At 33.8% G+C, this 16,233-nt stretch overlaps 1 protein-coding gene across 1 annotated transcript in view; it reads right to left on the bottom strand.

Annotated features, from left to right (window-relative positions):
• LOC123693291 (CD2-associated protein-like) overlaps positions 1–16,233 on the bottom strand; it is a 32,769-nt gene that overhangs the window by 5,044 nt on the left and 11,492 nt on the right. The window contains exons 6-14 of the mRNA XM_045638307.1: positions 11,947–12,076; positions 9,045–9,168; positions 7,650–7,756; positions 6,698–6,847; positions 6,046–6,131; positions 5,457–5,745; positions 4,749–4,866; positions 4,052–4,142; positions 1,062–1,357 (exon numbers count right to left, since the gene is read on the bottom strand). Of these exons, the coding sequence (XP_045494263.1) occupies positions 1,062–1,357; positions 4,052–4,142; positions 4,749–4,866; positions 5,457–5,745; positions 6,046–6,131; positions 6,698–6,847; positions 7,650–7,756; positions 9,045–9,168; positions 11,947–12,076 (1,391 nt within the window). The remainder of the gene's footprint in view (positions 1–1,061; positions 1,358–4,051; positions 4,143–4,748; positions 4,867–5,456; positions 5,746–6,045; positions 6,132–6,697; positions 6,848–7,649; positions 7,757–9,044; positions 9,169–11,946; positions 12,077–16,233) is intronic.

The following is a 16,233-nucleotide window of genomic DNA, read 5'->3' as shown; positions in this document are numbered from 1 at the left end:
AAACTTTGTTTGTTTGTTTGTTTGATTGATTGTAATGAATAGGCTCATAAACTACTGGACCGATTTTGATGAAATTTGGCACAGACAATTATTTAGAGTTTAGACCCTGAGAAAGAACATAGGCTACTTTTTATTGCGAAATATGTACCACGGGCGAAGCCGGAGCGGACCGCTAGTCAGTAATAAATTCATAAATCATCTAACATTTTCAACACGATTAGGTAACCAAAAAAATACCTACACTGCTATTACATAGGTGGTTTATTGTGAATTGATAATATCATAAAATATAAGGTCAGTATTGAAAAAAATACCTAAGTAATTACCTACAAAAAAAGGGCAGGGGTGCTATTTATTTTTTCAATATTTTCAATGTACAGAATTGACCCTTCTACAGATTTATTATAATATGTACATAGATTAGTTTGAAGTTTAGATGTAAGCATTTTTTTTTTACCTTTGTGTAATCCATACTAATATTATAAATGCGAAAGTAACTCTGTCTGTCTGTCTGTCTGTTACTCAATCACGCCTAAACTACTGAACCAATTTGCATGAAATTTGGTATGGAGATATTTTGATACCCGAGAAAGGACATAGGCTACTTTTTATTGCGATATATGTACCACGGGCGAAGCCGGGGCGGACCGCTAGTCTATTCTATACATATAATAAATCTGTAGAAGGGTCAATTCTGTACATTGAAAATATTGAAAAAATAAATAGCAGGGGGTGTTACTGGATCGATACCAAGCCCAAATATGTGATTAAAAAAATTTTTGTCTGTCTGTCTGTCTGTCTGTCTGTATGTTCAGGCATCACTTGAAAACTAACGGTTCGATTTCGATGAAACTTGGTATAATTATACCTTATTATCCTGGGCATAAAATAGGATACTTTTTATCCCGGAAAAATACGTAGAAAAAAAATAAATCGTAATTTTTCTTAATTTTTCCGCGCGGACGGAGTCGCGGGCGGAAGCTAGTTTATAATAATTAGGATGATGATGTTTATTTCCATGCAATATTAAATTAATACATATTAAAAAGGATAAAACTCACTCTATTATTAAGCTGCGCAATCAGCGCCTCTCTACTCCTGTCCAGCGAACTGTCACTAATCTCCTCACACGAGAACGCACTTATCGACTCTATCTTCTCCGTTCTCTCTCGCTCTTGTTTCTCCACTCTCTCCGACTTCTCTACTCTCTCTAGTTTCTCTACTCTCTCTAGTTTCTCCGTTCTATCGAGTTTCTCCGTTCTTTCGAGTTTTTCCGGTGATTTCTCGAGGTCTAATCTCGCAGGCGCAAGGGGCGCTATCTTCTTTATGTCATCGAGCATTGTTGTTAATGTTCGGCCTGAAATTAATTACGCTTATAAATAATGTTTCTTTAGATTATTGATGTAAATGGAATAAAAATATGTTGGTATCAAGGATATTATGTATATATATTGTAATTCTAAAAAGCGAATAGCAATATAATTTTTTTACAACTCATTTAGAATGTGTTATTATTTTTTTTTCTTTTTATAAAAAAAAAAACTTACATAAACAAACTAATATTTTTAATCACATTCTCAAAAAAAATTTGTACTAGTTGGTTAGTACTTCAGAGTTCAGTTACAAATATCTTATAACTGGCCGTCGTATCGTCTGTCTAAATATCAATGTACTAACTATAAATAGAAAATAGAAAAAATCTTTATTGAATAAAAAAATTATTATTAAAAAAACAAAATACCCGACTGCACACTAAAAAAAGAGTAAAACAAGCCCCACAATAATATTGATCAATCAAATGCTAAAAACTAATTATGTAATACCTTAGATTACAAAATAAAGTACAGATGGAGCATGACAACCGCCCGTCGCCCTTGTCAAAGAAAATACGAAATCAAAAACAAATACGTCGCTGCACCAGTGCTATAGCGCATATAGTGTCATGCAATACGTCAAAAAGGGTTTGCAATTTTAGTAAAAAAATGCCGTCTTGTGATAATAAAACGCTGTAAAATTTGTTCCCGAAAACAAAAAAAAAGATAAAACATCGTTTCACAGGTTTTCTGTAGATTATTTGGCTGATTTATTTCTTTAATACGAATAATAATTTTACAGATATGAAGGAAAACAAAACTTCAACGTATGTTGCCAGTATTTTGAAAATGAATTTGCCATTTTTATTGGTAAAACGGTAAAATGGTTAAAAGATCTTCAGGGTAATGCTGTTGGATTTTTCGATCGTGATGTGATTATTTGTACAGTGCACTAAAGGTTCATGATAATTATTAGATTATTTTAATAAGCATAATATATTATTTTGTTACTTTTATAAAGCTTAAAAACGTCATAGTCGTTTTCGCTAGCGATTTAATTTATGTGAACTCCATGATGGATATGATGAAAATAAAATGTCCCGTATTCTCGACTAAAAACTACCGCTATTCGTATTCATATATTATGAAAAATAAAAAATAATATAATTATTATAGTTAATATTGAAACTTTTTTATGTAATTTATTTAATAAAAAATTGAATACAATTATTTTGTCCATATATAACTTTAGTAGGCAGGTACTTTATGTAATAAAAGAATTTAAATAAAAATTAAAACTTGACTTCTCATTTATGTATATAGCCTACGTCACTACCGCCACTAACATAATAATTCAGATCATTGCAATGAAACCTCACAACTCAAAATCGGTCCAACGGTTTATACTGCAGGGCGTGTCAAAGAAATATTATACATACATCCATGAACTCGAAAAACATAACCCTCTTTTTTCCGTAGTCGGGGAAAAATTTGGGAAATTTTCAATATCTGGCAACATTACACGCACACAGAAGCACCGTGTACGTACAGTGCAGCGGCGAAATGACAGCACACATAGCTTTATTGAAAATGACGATAAATTATTCGGTTTAGTTCGGCAACGCTCCATCTGTCTTTTATTTTGTAATCTAAGTGTAATACCGTTTAAACAATACCTATATTAAAATACACTACAATATGTGTTCGTAATCGATAGTTAAATAAACAGAAACTTATTTTGAATACAAATTTACTGAATATAATTTATAAATGTTGATGGAAAGCATCGCAGGCGGGGACCAACAGAGGCTTATTTATAGTCATTTCGGTTGTGCACCATTTAGCAGAATTTTCGTTGGTGGCGGTCAAGGTGGTCCCCGCCTGCGATGCTTTCCATCAACATTTATAAATAATTATATTCAGTAAATTTGTATTCAAAATAAGTTTCTGTTTATTTAACTATCGATTACGAACACATATTGTAGTGTATTTTAATATAGGTATTGTTTAAACGGTATTACATAATTAGTTTTTAGCATTTGATTGATCAATATTATTGTGGGGCTTGTTTTACTCTTTTTTTAGTGTGCAGTCGGGTATTTTGTTTTTTTAATAATAATTTTTTTATTTATAACTTTTTAGCTGTTTTTATTTAACGAAAATGTTGTAGATGTAGAAGACTATGTATATGTCAGTACCATTTTAAATTATTTCGACGACATTTGGCTTTAGATTACGAGTGATGTTACTCCGCAACATAACCGCACCGCGCCGCGCGCCGCATGCCAGGCCACGCCCTATCTTTTTGCTTGCTAACGCATGAGTTGCTTTGCGTTGACGCAGAATTAACATGTTCCCGTGGGAATTTTGAGAAAAAACGTATCCTATATTAATTACTCCCGTGATTGAAATGAATCTAATGATACCGCATACATATTTTTTTAAAGGGAAATTTAGAAAAAATATTATTATGTCTTTATCCCGTGGGACTTTTAGGATAAAATGTATCCTATGACACTCCCGTAATCAAGACAAATCTAACGATACCTCATACATCAAAATCCATCAAGCCGTTTAGGCTACAGGTGGTCACAAAGGAAAAGACATACATACATACTTACATACACTCGAAAAACATTACCCTCCTTCTTTGGCAGTCGGGTAAAAACTTTTAAAATAATAGTTTATATGTAAGTTTTCTCCCTAAATATTAATAAATAAATATAACAAATAGTTACCAGCTGCGGTGGGTGAATTGAGTGGTGGTGGTTTGCTCGTGGGGAGCTCCGGCGGTGGACTATCCTTCTTCTCTAGTGAGTTTCGGGACTTCTGGAAACAAAAATACAGTCAAAATAATTATGTTTTTTAACACAAAAAATGGATCGGGTTGAGAACGTCCTAATTTTTTTGAAGTCGGTTGGTAAATATCCGTACATATAGTTTATATATGTACGTATTTCCGTACTGTTGCAGTACATAACAACAACTGTAAAAAAATGGTGACCCATCCAATTTATGACCGCATCAACCATTGCTTAACCTCGATTTTCGAATAATCAAAAATTCGACATTCGCCAACCCCCACTTGGCCAGGGAGGTGGATTACGGCCTGTACCCTGATAATAGACCCGTGTCCCAGCAGTGGGAACGTGAAACGATGATTTATTCATTTTGACTTTCGAATCGTCATAACATATTTAAACATTTACCACCGGTGGGCTTATGATGAGTATCATAAAAAAACGACGTGTGTCACTCGGGGACTGCCGCGGTAAAGCTATTGCATGCTGCCTTCAAGCCACACCTCCGCCCGTCGGAGTGGGGAGCGTGAGGTTTTTTCGTTACGGAATTTCTCGATTCGGTCCCCGCGCTCAAGGCCCGCGTTAGAAGCTATGCAATAGCTTAAAAATTATATAAATCAAATAAATATCTCACATCTAAGCTAGTTTCCAGGCTCTCCAAGACCGATATCCTGCTGCTAATTGACGATGTGCTTTTGGACATTTCCATTGAGTGCGTCGAACGTTTCTCTTCTACGCCGCAATCCACGATCCTAGAAAAGAAAATATTTTTGAAGTGAAAACTTCTTTAGCGGCGTTGGGTATAAAATCTTAAGCTCGCGGACACGTGGCCTGAGCGAAAAAGCGTAAGACGGATTTTTTTTTTTAGCCCTTATATTCCACGCGTAAGACGGATACCATTCCAAAATATCAAACATGCACTTCTGCCGGCACTCCCGGAGTGCAACCCGTCTTTTTTTTAATATTTATTTTATTGATAATACTGCATTAAATATTATACACTTAATATTGTATAGAAGAAGAAGATATGTTTGCAATTGACTTGTATAATCAGTCATTAATATAATTACAGTATTCTAGATAATATAATTTACATTCATTCATGATTCTTATAGGTAGAAAAAAAGAGAAAAAAATTGTTTTGATAGTGCGAAATTTAAGTTTTTTGAAGTGAAACTTCTGCAGGCGTGGCTTCATGGCAATACCGTTACGTAAGGCGACGAATTTGGCATCTTTGAATCTTACCAAAAAAGTTTCACTTCCGACACGTGTACTCGGCACACACGCTCTTTTTTCAGTATTAAATTATACTTTTTCTTCAACTTAGATAAATTTAACATACCTATCTGTACTTGTGTGTCGATGCCTTTCCAATCCGCCCTTTTTAGCTTGGTTAAGTTTAAGCTCCTCCATCCACGGCGCTTTATGTTTCTCCCACTCGCGCGCACGTGGCTTGATCTCCGATTTATCCAACGATTTATCCGACGATCTGTCTAGCGATTTATCCGCCGATCTATCTAGCGATCGATCCGAAGATCGGTCGTGTGATTTATCCGCCGATCTGTCTAAGGATTTATCCGTCGATTTGTCGCTCGATTTGTCCGCCGGTTTGTCCGATTTCTCTAGTGGCACTGGAAGGATAGTTTTAGAGATTAATAAGTTTTTGTCAGTACATATTATTTAAACAGCGATTTTTACTACAGATAAACACTACACTTATAATTGCTTAATTATTTTATTTTTATCAAAAATAAAACAGGTAACTCAAACATGTATTTATACAATTGGACTTCTTCTACACATTTTTAATCGTCATAACATAGTTAACATTTACCACCAGTTCCCAGAAAACAGTTTCTACAGATCTCTGTATTCGCTTATATTCTTAACTTTATTTATTTATTTATTATTTAATAAAAGAAAATAATTACCCTCATGTCCATTACTAAGTCCAATGGCGACGGGCGAATCGTCCCTTATTATTTGACTCGGCGGTCGACGGCGAGGTGCTTTTACCCTGAAATATTTAATATAATTCATATTATATTAAGGCAGAAGCAATATACTTTCGAAAAAATAAAAATAAAAAACCGAACATATTTTTTAATATGTTTTTGTTTTGCTTTAAAAGTTGCTTTTTACAAATTTCAAGAAATGTTGCTTTTTACAAATTTTAAGATTCTGTGTACACGGAACCCTGTAAGGTTTTGATTCCCTTGCGAATGTCGAAAAATTTGTAGCATAAAATCTTTGTTTGCGTTAATACTTGATTTTTTGCATAGCTTTAAAGGACTGTAGATTCAATATAATCCATATTTTATAATATTCGCATTTATATGCGAAAGTAACTCTGTCTGTCTGTCTGTCACTCAATCACGCCTAACTACTGAACCAATTGGTGTAGAGATATTTTGATACCCGAGAAAGGACATAGGCTACTTTTTACCCCGGGACATAGGATAGGTTTTATCCCGGAAATTCCACGGGAACGGGAACTATGCGGGTTTTTCTTTGACTGCGCGGGCGAAGCCGCGGGCGGAAAGCTAGTTTAATATATAAAATAACTTTAATTTATAAACCCACCTGCCAGCCCTGGGGTCGTTCAATATGGAGTTCCTCTCGATATGATCGAAGGTATTTGTGTTGGCGACCTTGCTACTTGTGATACCGTCAGTTTTATCACCTTCCACGCTACTGTTGCTGCCACTCGATATCGATATCGATGTTTTCTCGCTGGAAATAAATCAATAAATCGTTTATTTTCCACAATAATTTTCTACATAAATGACCCAGGCTCCTAATACATATAGTTATAAACTGTTTTTCGAAATATCGATTTATATTAGTAAAGGGCTGTGTTGTCAAGATTCGTTGTATCAATTCAGAAACATCCTTTCTTTGAGCAAAAACATGAACTTTTAAGCTATTGCATAGCTTCTATCGCCTTGAGCGCGGGGACCGAATCGTGAAATTCCGTAACGAAAAAACCTCACGCTCCCCACGGGGACGGGCGGAGGTGTGGCTTGAAGGCATAGCATGCAATAGCGCAACCGCCCCAGTCCCCGAGTGACACACGGCGTTTTTTTATGCTGTGGCATGATTCACAATGATAAGATAAATTTATGAAATTAGTAATTACTATTGATACTTGATAAGTATACAAAATTATAAATAATTTGTGTGTTTAAAAAAGTTTAAAAATCAAAAAAAAGGAGCAGGTTACAGACAACCAGGTGAAATTAATAAGAGCAAGTATCATTAATCTATAAATATTGTTAAATTAAGAATAAAAATTAAGAAAATAATAAAATTAAGTTTGGCTGCGAGAAGCCTATGGGACATTTTGTATGTAGTCAGTAGGCCAATCGGCATCAAAAATCTGTGTTGACTAAAATGGCCTAAAATTGCTTTGTTGCTTTGCATGGTCGACTAGGCACATGCAATTTTTTACCTAGACCAAATCTTGAAAACAATTTTTTTTTTTCTAAAATCTTACTTAGGCCGTTTATGTGAAATATTATATTATGTGACTCACGTCTTATCGGACGACCATAGCATCTTACTCTTGAGCCCGCTGAACATTCCGCTGACCGTCGACGTCGGGGTCGGACTCTTTTTTAGAGGAACGGGAGGCTTTTTGATCTGTAATCCATACTAATATTATAAATGCGAAAGTAACTCTGTCTGTCTGTCTGTCTGTTACTCAATCACGCCTAAAATACTGAATCAATTTACATGAAATTTGGTATGGAGATATTTTGATACCCGAGAAAGGACATAGGCTACTTTTTATCCCGGGAAAATGACGCAATCCCGGAAATCCCACGGGAACGGGAACTATGCGGGTTTTTCTCTGACAACGCGGGCGAAGCCGCGGGCGGAACGCTAGTTACCAATAATTATTATTCAGAACTAGACAACATTTGAATAGGACAACACAGGTGACACTAGCTTTCAAATAAAGAATGGAATCATCACAAGCGGTTATCTCAGTCGCAAGTTCTGTGGTAACAAAAAAAAAGTCGAGTACCTCCTCCTTTTTGAAGTCGGTTGAAACGTCATTGCATTTAACTTCCTTTTTATTTTAGCAAAAAAACTCTTTCACGAAAAAACTACTGGCGGAAACTTTGCAGTAATATAGGTTATCACATGAGCTATAGAAATATATTAATATATACTGTGAAAAGTAATATTTTAAATTGTATGTTATCTTATGTATCCAATATAATATGCAATATTATGATTAGTTCAGGATACATCGCCCATTTTTGCAAGTGACTACTATCAAGCTAATTTTCCGTTTGTAGCTTTTTTTTTATAAGACGCCCAATAATTTCGTGTACGAAAGTCTCGATTGTGGTAGCTAACAGAGATAACAAGGATAAAAATTTTTGATTTGATGGTTCTCAAATATTTATTACTAACTGATTTTTTTTTTTTGTTCAATCTCAAGATAATTACCTAAATTATTCGAAAAAATATTTGTCCTACAAAATCTATAGTTGGTTCAAAGAGTCCCCCTTTCCAAAGTGTATCGATAACGAGGTCATCATAAATGATTACTAACAAGCTGATTTTTTTGTTTTCACTTAGTTAACGTTTATATAATTCAACAGACATATTGTCCTACAAATTGCGTAATAAATATTTGAGAACCATCAAATCAAAAAATTTTATCCTTGTTATCTCTGTTAGCTACCACAATCGAGAGATTCGTACACGAAATTATTCGGTGTCTCATCAAAATAAAGCTACAAACGGAAAATCAGCTTGATAGTGTCACTTGCAAAAATGGGCGATGTATCCTGAACTAGATGGTATATAGAAACCACTATCGGATTGGGCATCTTTATTATTAACACTAAATTTAAAGTTGCAGTTGTTGTAGTATTTTTTTTATTTAAATAAATAAATATATATAAATATTTACCTGTCCATCAACACCGTCTACGACTGTCTCGTTGTGTACAATCTTCTCGGCTTCACTTTTACTCGTGTGCGTGACCGTACTCTGCGCGCTGCTCTCCTTGTTAACTGCGTTTTCTTTGTGCATACTAAAAATAATACGATAAAATATTAACAATTGGTCTTACAAAATTGCTCTTAATCATCAACACCCTTTAAAAATCCGCACATTAAAATTCGTGATTTACAGACACACATGTGACCGCCTTGGTGCAGTGGTTAACACGTGACCGTAGAAACGAGGGTCCTGGGTTCGATTCCCGGTAGAGACGAAGAAAAACCTAGGTATATCTCGGTCTGGCAGGACACAAAAGGTTTCCCCACTAAAAAAAAAGACACAAGAGGCTGATCACTTACTTGAATTTTGCCAACTGGGGCAAATAGTGTCCCTTCTATATTATTATACAAGATTATTGCGTATTACTTCTAGAAATAATAGAACCTATAACACTAATAGATATATTTCCTCCACGACATTTACGCACAAAGTAATATATAATAATCATTTAAATCGCATAAGTCATAAGTTAAAAGCGAGCGTTTTCTAATGAGTTGTGAGTAGCTTTTTTAAGCGATCATTAAGTCGTTAATAAATCGACAGGTAGTTGAATGATGATCATAAATATTAAGCTGTGTCGTTAACAGTTAGTTCTAATAATCAAAATAAAGGAATTTTTTAAGCAGTTATATAAATAGAAATGATTGATTCATCCTAATATTATAAATGCGAAAGTACCTCTGTCTGTCTGTCTCTTCTTTACGCCTTAACCAAAGAACCGATTTGGATGAAATTTGGTACAGGCCTGAGGCCTGTGAAAGGACGTAAGATAGGTTTTATCTCGAAAATCACACGAGAACAGGAACTATGCGTTTTTTTGGATACGAGGACGAAACCGCGGTTGGAAAGCTAGTATGCTATATTTCTTATGATTTTAATTCAAGCTGCTGTTAGAAATATCATACTTGCACGTACGTATTTTAATACTAATGAATACAAAATAGCGGATCAAGTGTAGAACCCTGAGGGACACCCGGTTGAAGCATTGTATAGAAAGGAGAATAAGTTATGAATAGATCATGTTTTCATCCCAGCTGAGTAAAAATGATACTGTAGTTTATTTAATTACATAAATAAGTCAATAAATGAGTACTTTATTACGTCCGAGTAATCTACAAACCTTATCTAACGTTTAACGGTTATCGGTGTTTGGTAATATTTAATATAGAAAAACGAAAAAATTATACGCGACACACTCAAAAATATCAACCTCAACCGAGAACAGAAATAAGTAATATGCCATCGTTATAAAAGGGGATTATCCCCAACACATTAATACGAGTAATAAAGTTAAAAATAATAATCATTAACAAATTACTAAAATAAATAGTAACGTGGGATTAGATTAACAGACAATATAAACGACATAACGGTTTTAATATCTAATGATATTATAATTGAAAGTTTCCTTCTCCTTATTCATCCATTTTACCAACTTCAAATATAAATCTCATGCAAACCATTCCCCGTTCCCAAAAATTAAATATTGTTACACGACTCATTTTTCATAAAAAAATTTAAAACACTATGAGAATCTACCTAGTAAATGCTACTATAAAAATCCCTATTTCTTTTTTCATAACATATCACAAAGTCAATATGTTAACAGCGCTTTAGCAAAAATTCTTTTACACTATCTGAATATAACAAAGCTTCAAAATGTCCATCTCCAGTCCCTTCATGCAGACAAACATCATGCCGACAATAATATTATAAGAAAAAAGGTGTAGATAGGTTATTAGCGCTCGAAATGTGGCTAACATTGGCCTCTTTTTCTCATAAGACAGAACCAATCATATCGCTTCATTTATCGTTTGAAGCGAGTTTGGTTCTTTACAAACATTTACCTCGCTACGCATTCTCGCACATCTCTGGTGGAAAGCACCTTAATAGTTGAAATCATGCCATCATACTTTATCTAATTTTTAGTATGCCATTTTTGAAGATCGAATGTTGTTAACCCATCTACTCTTTTAACTTATAACACCATTGGATCGATTACCCTGCGCGTAGTTCTTGTAATCTGCTCCTAAGTGCTCTCTGACAATACCGTAATATCCTACGATTGCTCTCAGTTGGCGCTTTATCATACGCACGAGCTGCGCAATTTTTGTTACTTATCAATTCTCTTGCATCTGGAGGTAGTTCTATACGCTCCCATTTAGTTGGAACACTGGAAATGTATTCAAACTTTTTGGTGGGACTTGTTTTTGAAGTTATACCTCTTTTGGCGCGATGGAGAAAAATGATGAGAGTGAATTTTTACGATGCGCGCGCACACCGACACCTAAATTTAACAGCATGAAGTTGATAACTTTGTTCAAGTTGTATATTCTAGTTTTTTTTTCCATACGCCAAAGAAGTATAACTTCTAACGCGTGTACATAAGTACACACACTCTTTTATTTTTTTGACATTTGACATCAGGTACGAGGTTCTTGGGTGTGTGTGTTTTATTGGAAATTGGTATCAGTATGGAAAAAATATATTATAATTGTTATGTCTGTAATATGTTTGAGAGATTTTCTTGTTAAGATGAAGGTGTTATTAGTGGTATTTGTTGCGGGATGATTAGAGAAAAGTACCCAATACATAATTTTATTATTAAATGTGTTGCAATAATATTGGAATTTTGATCAACATTCTTAAAATTGTGACAGTTTAAACTAATTAATGGACCTATATTATGTACTTAATGAACTAACGTTACTGATCTTGATGATAGTGTTTAGAGGTTATGCTATACACATTTACAAATATTTTTTTGTAAATAATTCCACAAATTAAATAACTAATCAATACATCATACCTTAATTTAGTAGTTGTGAGTTCCGTGACCGCAGCAGTTTTCTCCGTGTACTTATTTAATACGGGATAGATACATTTCGTCGTTTTCGCCGGCGGCCGGTCCGGTTTCTTCTCCTCCAGGTCTTGTGCCACTGTTGAATACCATTATTTCATTAAAATCTAATTCAATTAACGGCAAAAACTATTCCACAGGTTATGTCTCTTGATATTAGGTAAGCACTTCACGGTATAGGTCTCATTTTGAACAATTTATTAGTTTTAATAGTGTTAAAATTAGTAGGTATCGTTCTTTATGTTGACGTTCGTACGTTTATGTTGAATATTATAAATGCGAAAGTAACTCTGTCTGTCTGTCTGTTACTCAATCACGCCTAAACTACTGAACCAAATTGCATGAAATTTGATATGGAGATATTTTGATACCCGAGAAAGGACAGGCTACCTTTTATTGCAAAATATGTACCACGGGCGAAGCCGGGGCGGACCACTAGTAGGCTATATATCATCTCGCTGAGACCAACAAGAGCAGAGCAATGCGGGTGAAACCGCGGAGCACAGCTAGACTATTCTATTATTATTATAAAGCTGAAGAGTTTGTTTGTTTGGAGAAAACTTTACATAACATAGATTATTAGAAGAAATTATGCTGAACGATTTATTTTTTCTATTCTTGTAATTAAATTTATTTAAGCACATAAAACAACAGTAACGTAATTATATTATAAGTTTTCTTGTAATTGGTGTATACATAATATTAATATTCGATAGTTGTTTAGTTTTAATTGTGATAATTTTCATGTGTACTCTGTTGGTATGTCTAAATTAAATAAATAAATAAATAAATAAATTATATCAGAATAACATATAAGCTATAGAAATATGTACTTCAATCAATGAGCGTGATTGATAAGCTGTATAGAAAGTAAACAATGGTAAAGTCACGTCTTTGACGAAGGAATCTAGGTAAATCACTTGCGAAGTGATACATTTGTTCTTGAAAGAAATACTTACATTTAGCACATTCTTGTGTTTGATTTTACGCGAGTATTAAATCGCGTTCATTATCCGGTAAGTCTTTACTTTGTGTAGGTACTTCTTTTTTTGTAAAGTTTTTTGAATTAACCTATATGGTTGGTTGATAAAAAGTTTATCCGGACCTATTAATTTCTATATTCAAGATAACCTTATTCATTATTTAAAAAACATTATCTCAAATAAATAGGTATGTAACATCTTTTAAATTGTATACCACTTATATTGACTACTAGCTTTCTAGATAAAACCTAGCCTATGTTACTCGTGGATAATGTAGCTTTCGAATGGTGAAAGAATTTTTAAAATCGGTCCAGTAGTTTATGAGCCTATTCATTACAAACAAACAAACAAAGTTTTCCTCTTTATAATACCTATTAGTGTAGATAACAGTATTACCTACAAATATTTTGTTTTAAAACTATTATTATCTCTCGTTTGCATTTCGTAATTACTCAGATTATAATCTGAGTAACCGCATTGCAAATACTTAATTTGTATTACATAAATTACGTCATATACCTATAAAAAAGATGAACGAATATCTCACGTCCGAGTTTATTATAACAGACAAAAGCGAGAATTAACAGATTACATTTACATGTTTAATTTCATTTTAATTCAAGGCCACTGACCACTACAGGAAACCAAAACACGATATCAACATAAATATTGATTTTAACATAATTATCAATCGATAACAAAATAAGTCGCCTGGCGGAGATCACATAGTGATAAAGCCGCCCTTTGTGCTTTATTTAATGTAATATTGTAACCTTTACGTATATTTTGTTTCTTGTACAATAAAGTGTTAAATAAATAAATAATAATGTGTAAAACAACTTAAAAACCAGTTACAAAAAAAATATAATATGTAACCTTAACTAAACTAAACCGACAATTTCGTAAATAACTATTTCATCAAAAAGCGTGATAACTGGACTATGAATAATTTATATAATAATTATAACCATATTAGGAAATGTCCAACTCACATAAATATTAATATCGTAAACATAGGTACCATTCACATTTAGTCGTGATCGCGGAGCGAGACAGCTATATTGTTGGTCAACAATCTTCCGTCTCTTTCGCACACATTATCGAAACAATATATTGCATCAAAACTGAATAATAATTTATTAAAAATATAAAAGGTCGTCATTCAGTTACCACCTAATTAAAAATATGTATTTCGAACCCTTACCGAATATTTAACAAACATCCACAAAAATCATTTTAAGAATATGCACAGCTTAATCGATCTATTCTATTAGTGAACAGTAAAAAACAAATCCAACGTGAACGATAAAAGTATACTCAACAACGTAATCCATAAAGTCACATTATCACTACCATGAAAACACGATAAAATTAAACCAACCAGCTAATCTAAATCACCTTTCCAGACCACACATTATTAATTCACAAGAACATCTAATCACCGAACACTATCATGCACGTTCACAAAATCTCACGTCAAACCAAAAATCACCAAAAACAAAAGCACGTTAAAAAAATCGCGTCCAACAAAAACTTACGTTGTATGCCCATACTGTAAGTACGCTATATCCACAACTAACATAATGTGGTGGAACGCACCGACTGGCCACTAAGCCACTAAACCCACGATGAGGTAATGCAATCACGACGCTCGTAACCTTCGCTTTAATGTCAATAGCAACGAATATCAACGCTGTGTGGGCGATATACAAATATAAATAGTGTGGGCTCGTTTCGCTACATTAGCTGGAGGAGAGATAATTATGAATGCATAGTAATGCATTAAGTAACAGTCGAAGGTCGCTGAAAATAAGCCTTAAGACTGTGTTCTTGAATGAAGTAAACAACAGGCATGTGGGAATAGAATGAAAGACAAGAATAACATACATATTAAATATTATAATATAACGAGTTTGTTAGTTCGATTGGTTAAACGCGCTTATCCCAGGAACTACGTAGGCGATTTGGAAAATTCTTTCAGATAGCTCATTTATCGAAGAAAGCTATGATATAATCACGCTAAGACCTATAGGAACGGAGCAATACGGGTAAAACCGCGGAGCACACATAAAGAAGAAGTAACATGGCATTACGCAGATGATTTATGAGACTGGTAATAAATGCAAATTATAAAGAAAACTGAAAGTATATTTTCTCGTCTCTGAAAGACAAGGCAATTGTCTTTGAAATTGCCTGAATATACATGATACAGGATACAGTGAGTCAATCAAAATCAATCAGAAACAATAGAATAATGAGTGGGGAATTTTGTGGGTGCTTACCCTTGTGAAAATTGTGAAATTTAAAATTTAATATAGGGTAACTTTGGTCATAATCATCTTATCATTTCATGAATTAATAATTACAAGTTTATTACGCAAAATTAAGCACCATACATTTACACTAAAATTTATTCTAAGCATCGCATTTCATAGTATTTTATTTTTCTAATATTTAACACTATATAACATAACAATTTTTAAAAAACTCTTCAGGATTTAACTAATATTTAAATGCTGAAAATTATTGAATCATGTTATACTTTGACGTCTAATCGTGTGTGCGTTCGCGTTAGAGCGCCGTTTTTGAGGATCGAACGTTGTGTTGACAACCTATCTACACCTTTTTACTTATAATATCATTAGAATTTTACTGTGTTTTTTTACGATGTAAGGAGGAACCGTCACGATAAAATACGAGAGAAAACCGCAGGCGTTTAGCTATTATAAAAATAGACACATCAGGTAACCAATGTTTTGTAATAAAGCGTCAACGTTTACGTGCTCGCTATATAAATGTGATAAATTCAATAATATTTACATTAAGATCTATCTCGAGATATGATAACACATAATAATTTACGAAGGGAACGGCCATTATCAGCTGATGAATGATACGAATTTCATAACCTATAAACTTCCCTTCTGGAAATCGTAAACGAAAACGAAACTCGCAATATCACTGTGTACTTTTATTGCATCGATCTTGATCGCTCTTACAAACTTGATATTTCAAATGAGAGAAAATCCCTACATCTACAGAGTGTAATTTTAACGGAGCACCTAATTTGGCCCAAAATTACTGGACTATAGTAACGTAGAATTGTTTTTTTTTTCATGATTTTGCACGTATCACGTAAAAAGACGAAGGCTACTTTATACTGTTTAAAAAAAAACCGGCCAAGTGCGAGTCGAACTCGCGCACCGAGGGTTACGTATTTAATACCTATTTACTACTTACGTATTTAATACCA

This window comes from Colias croceus, chromosome 7 (genome assembly GCF_905220415.1).
Source record: "Colias croceus chromosome 7, ilColCroc2.1".
NCBI lineage: Eukaryota > Metazoa > Arthropoda > Insecta > Lepidoptera > Pieridae > Colias > Colias croceus.
This window is presented reverse-complemented; position numbering and strand designations above follow the sequence as displayed.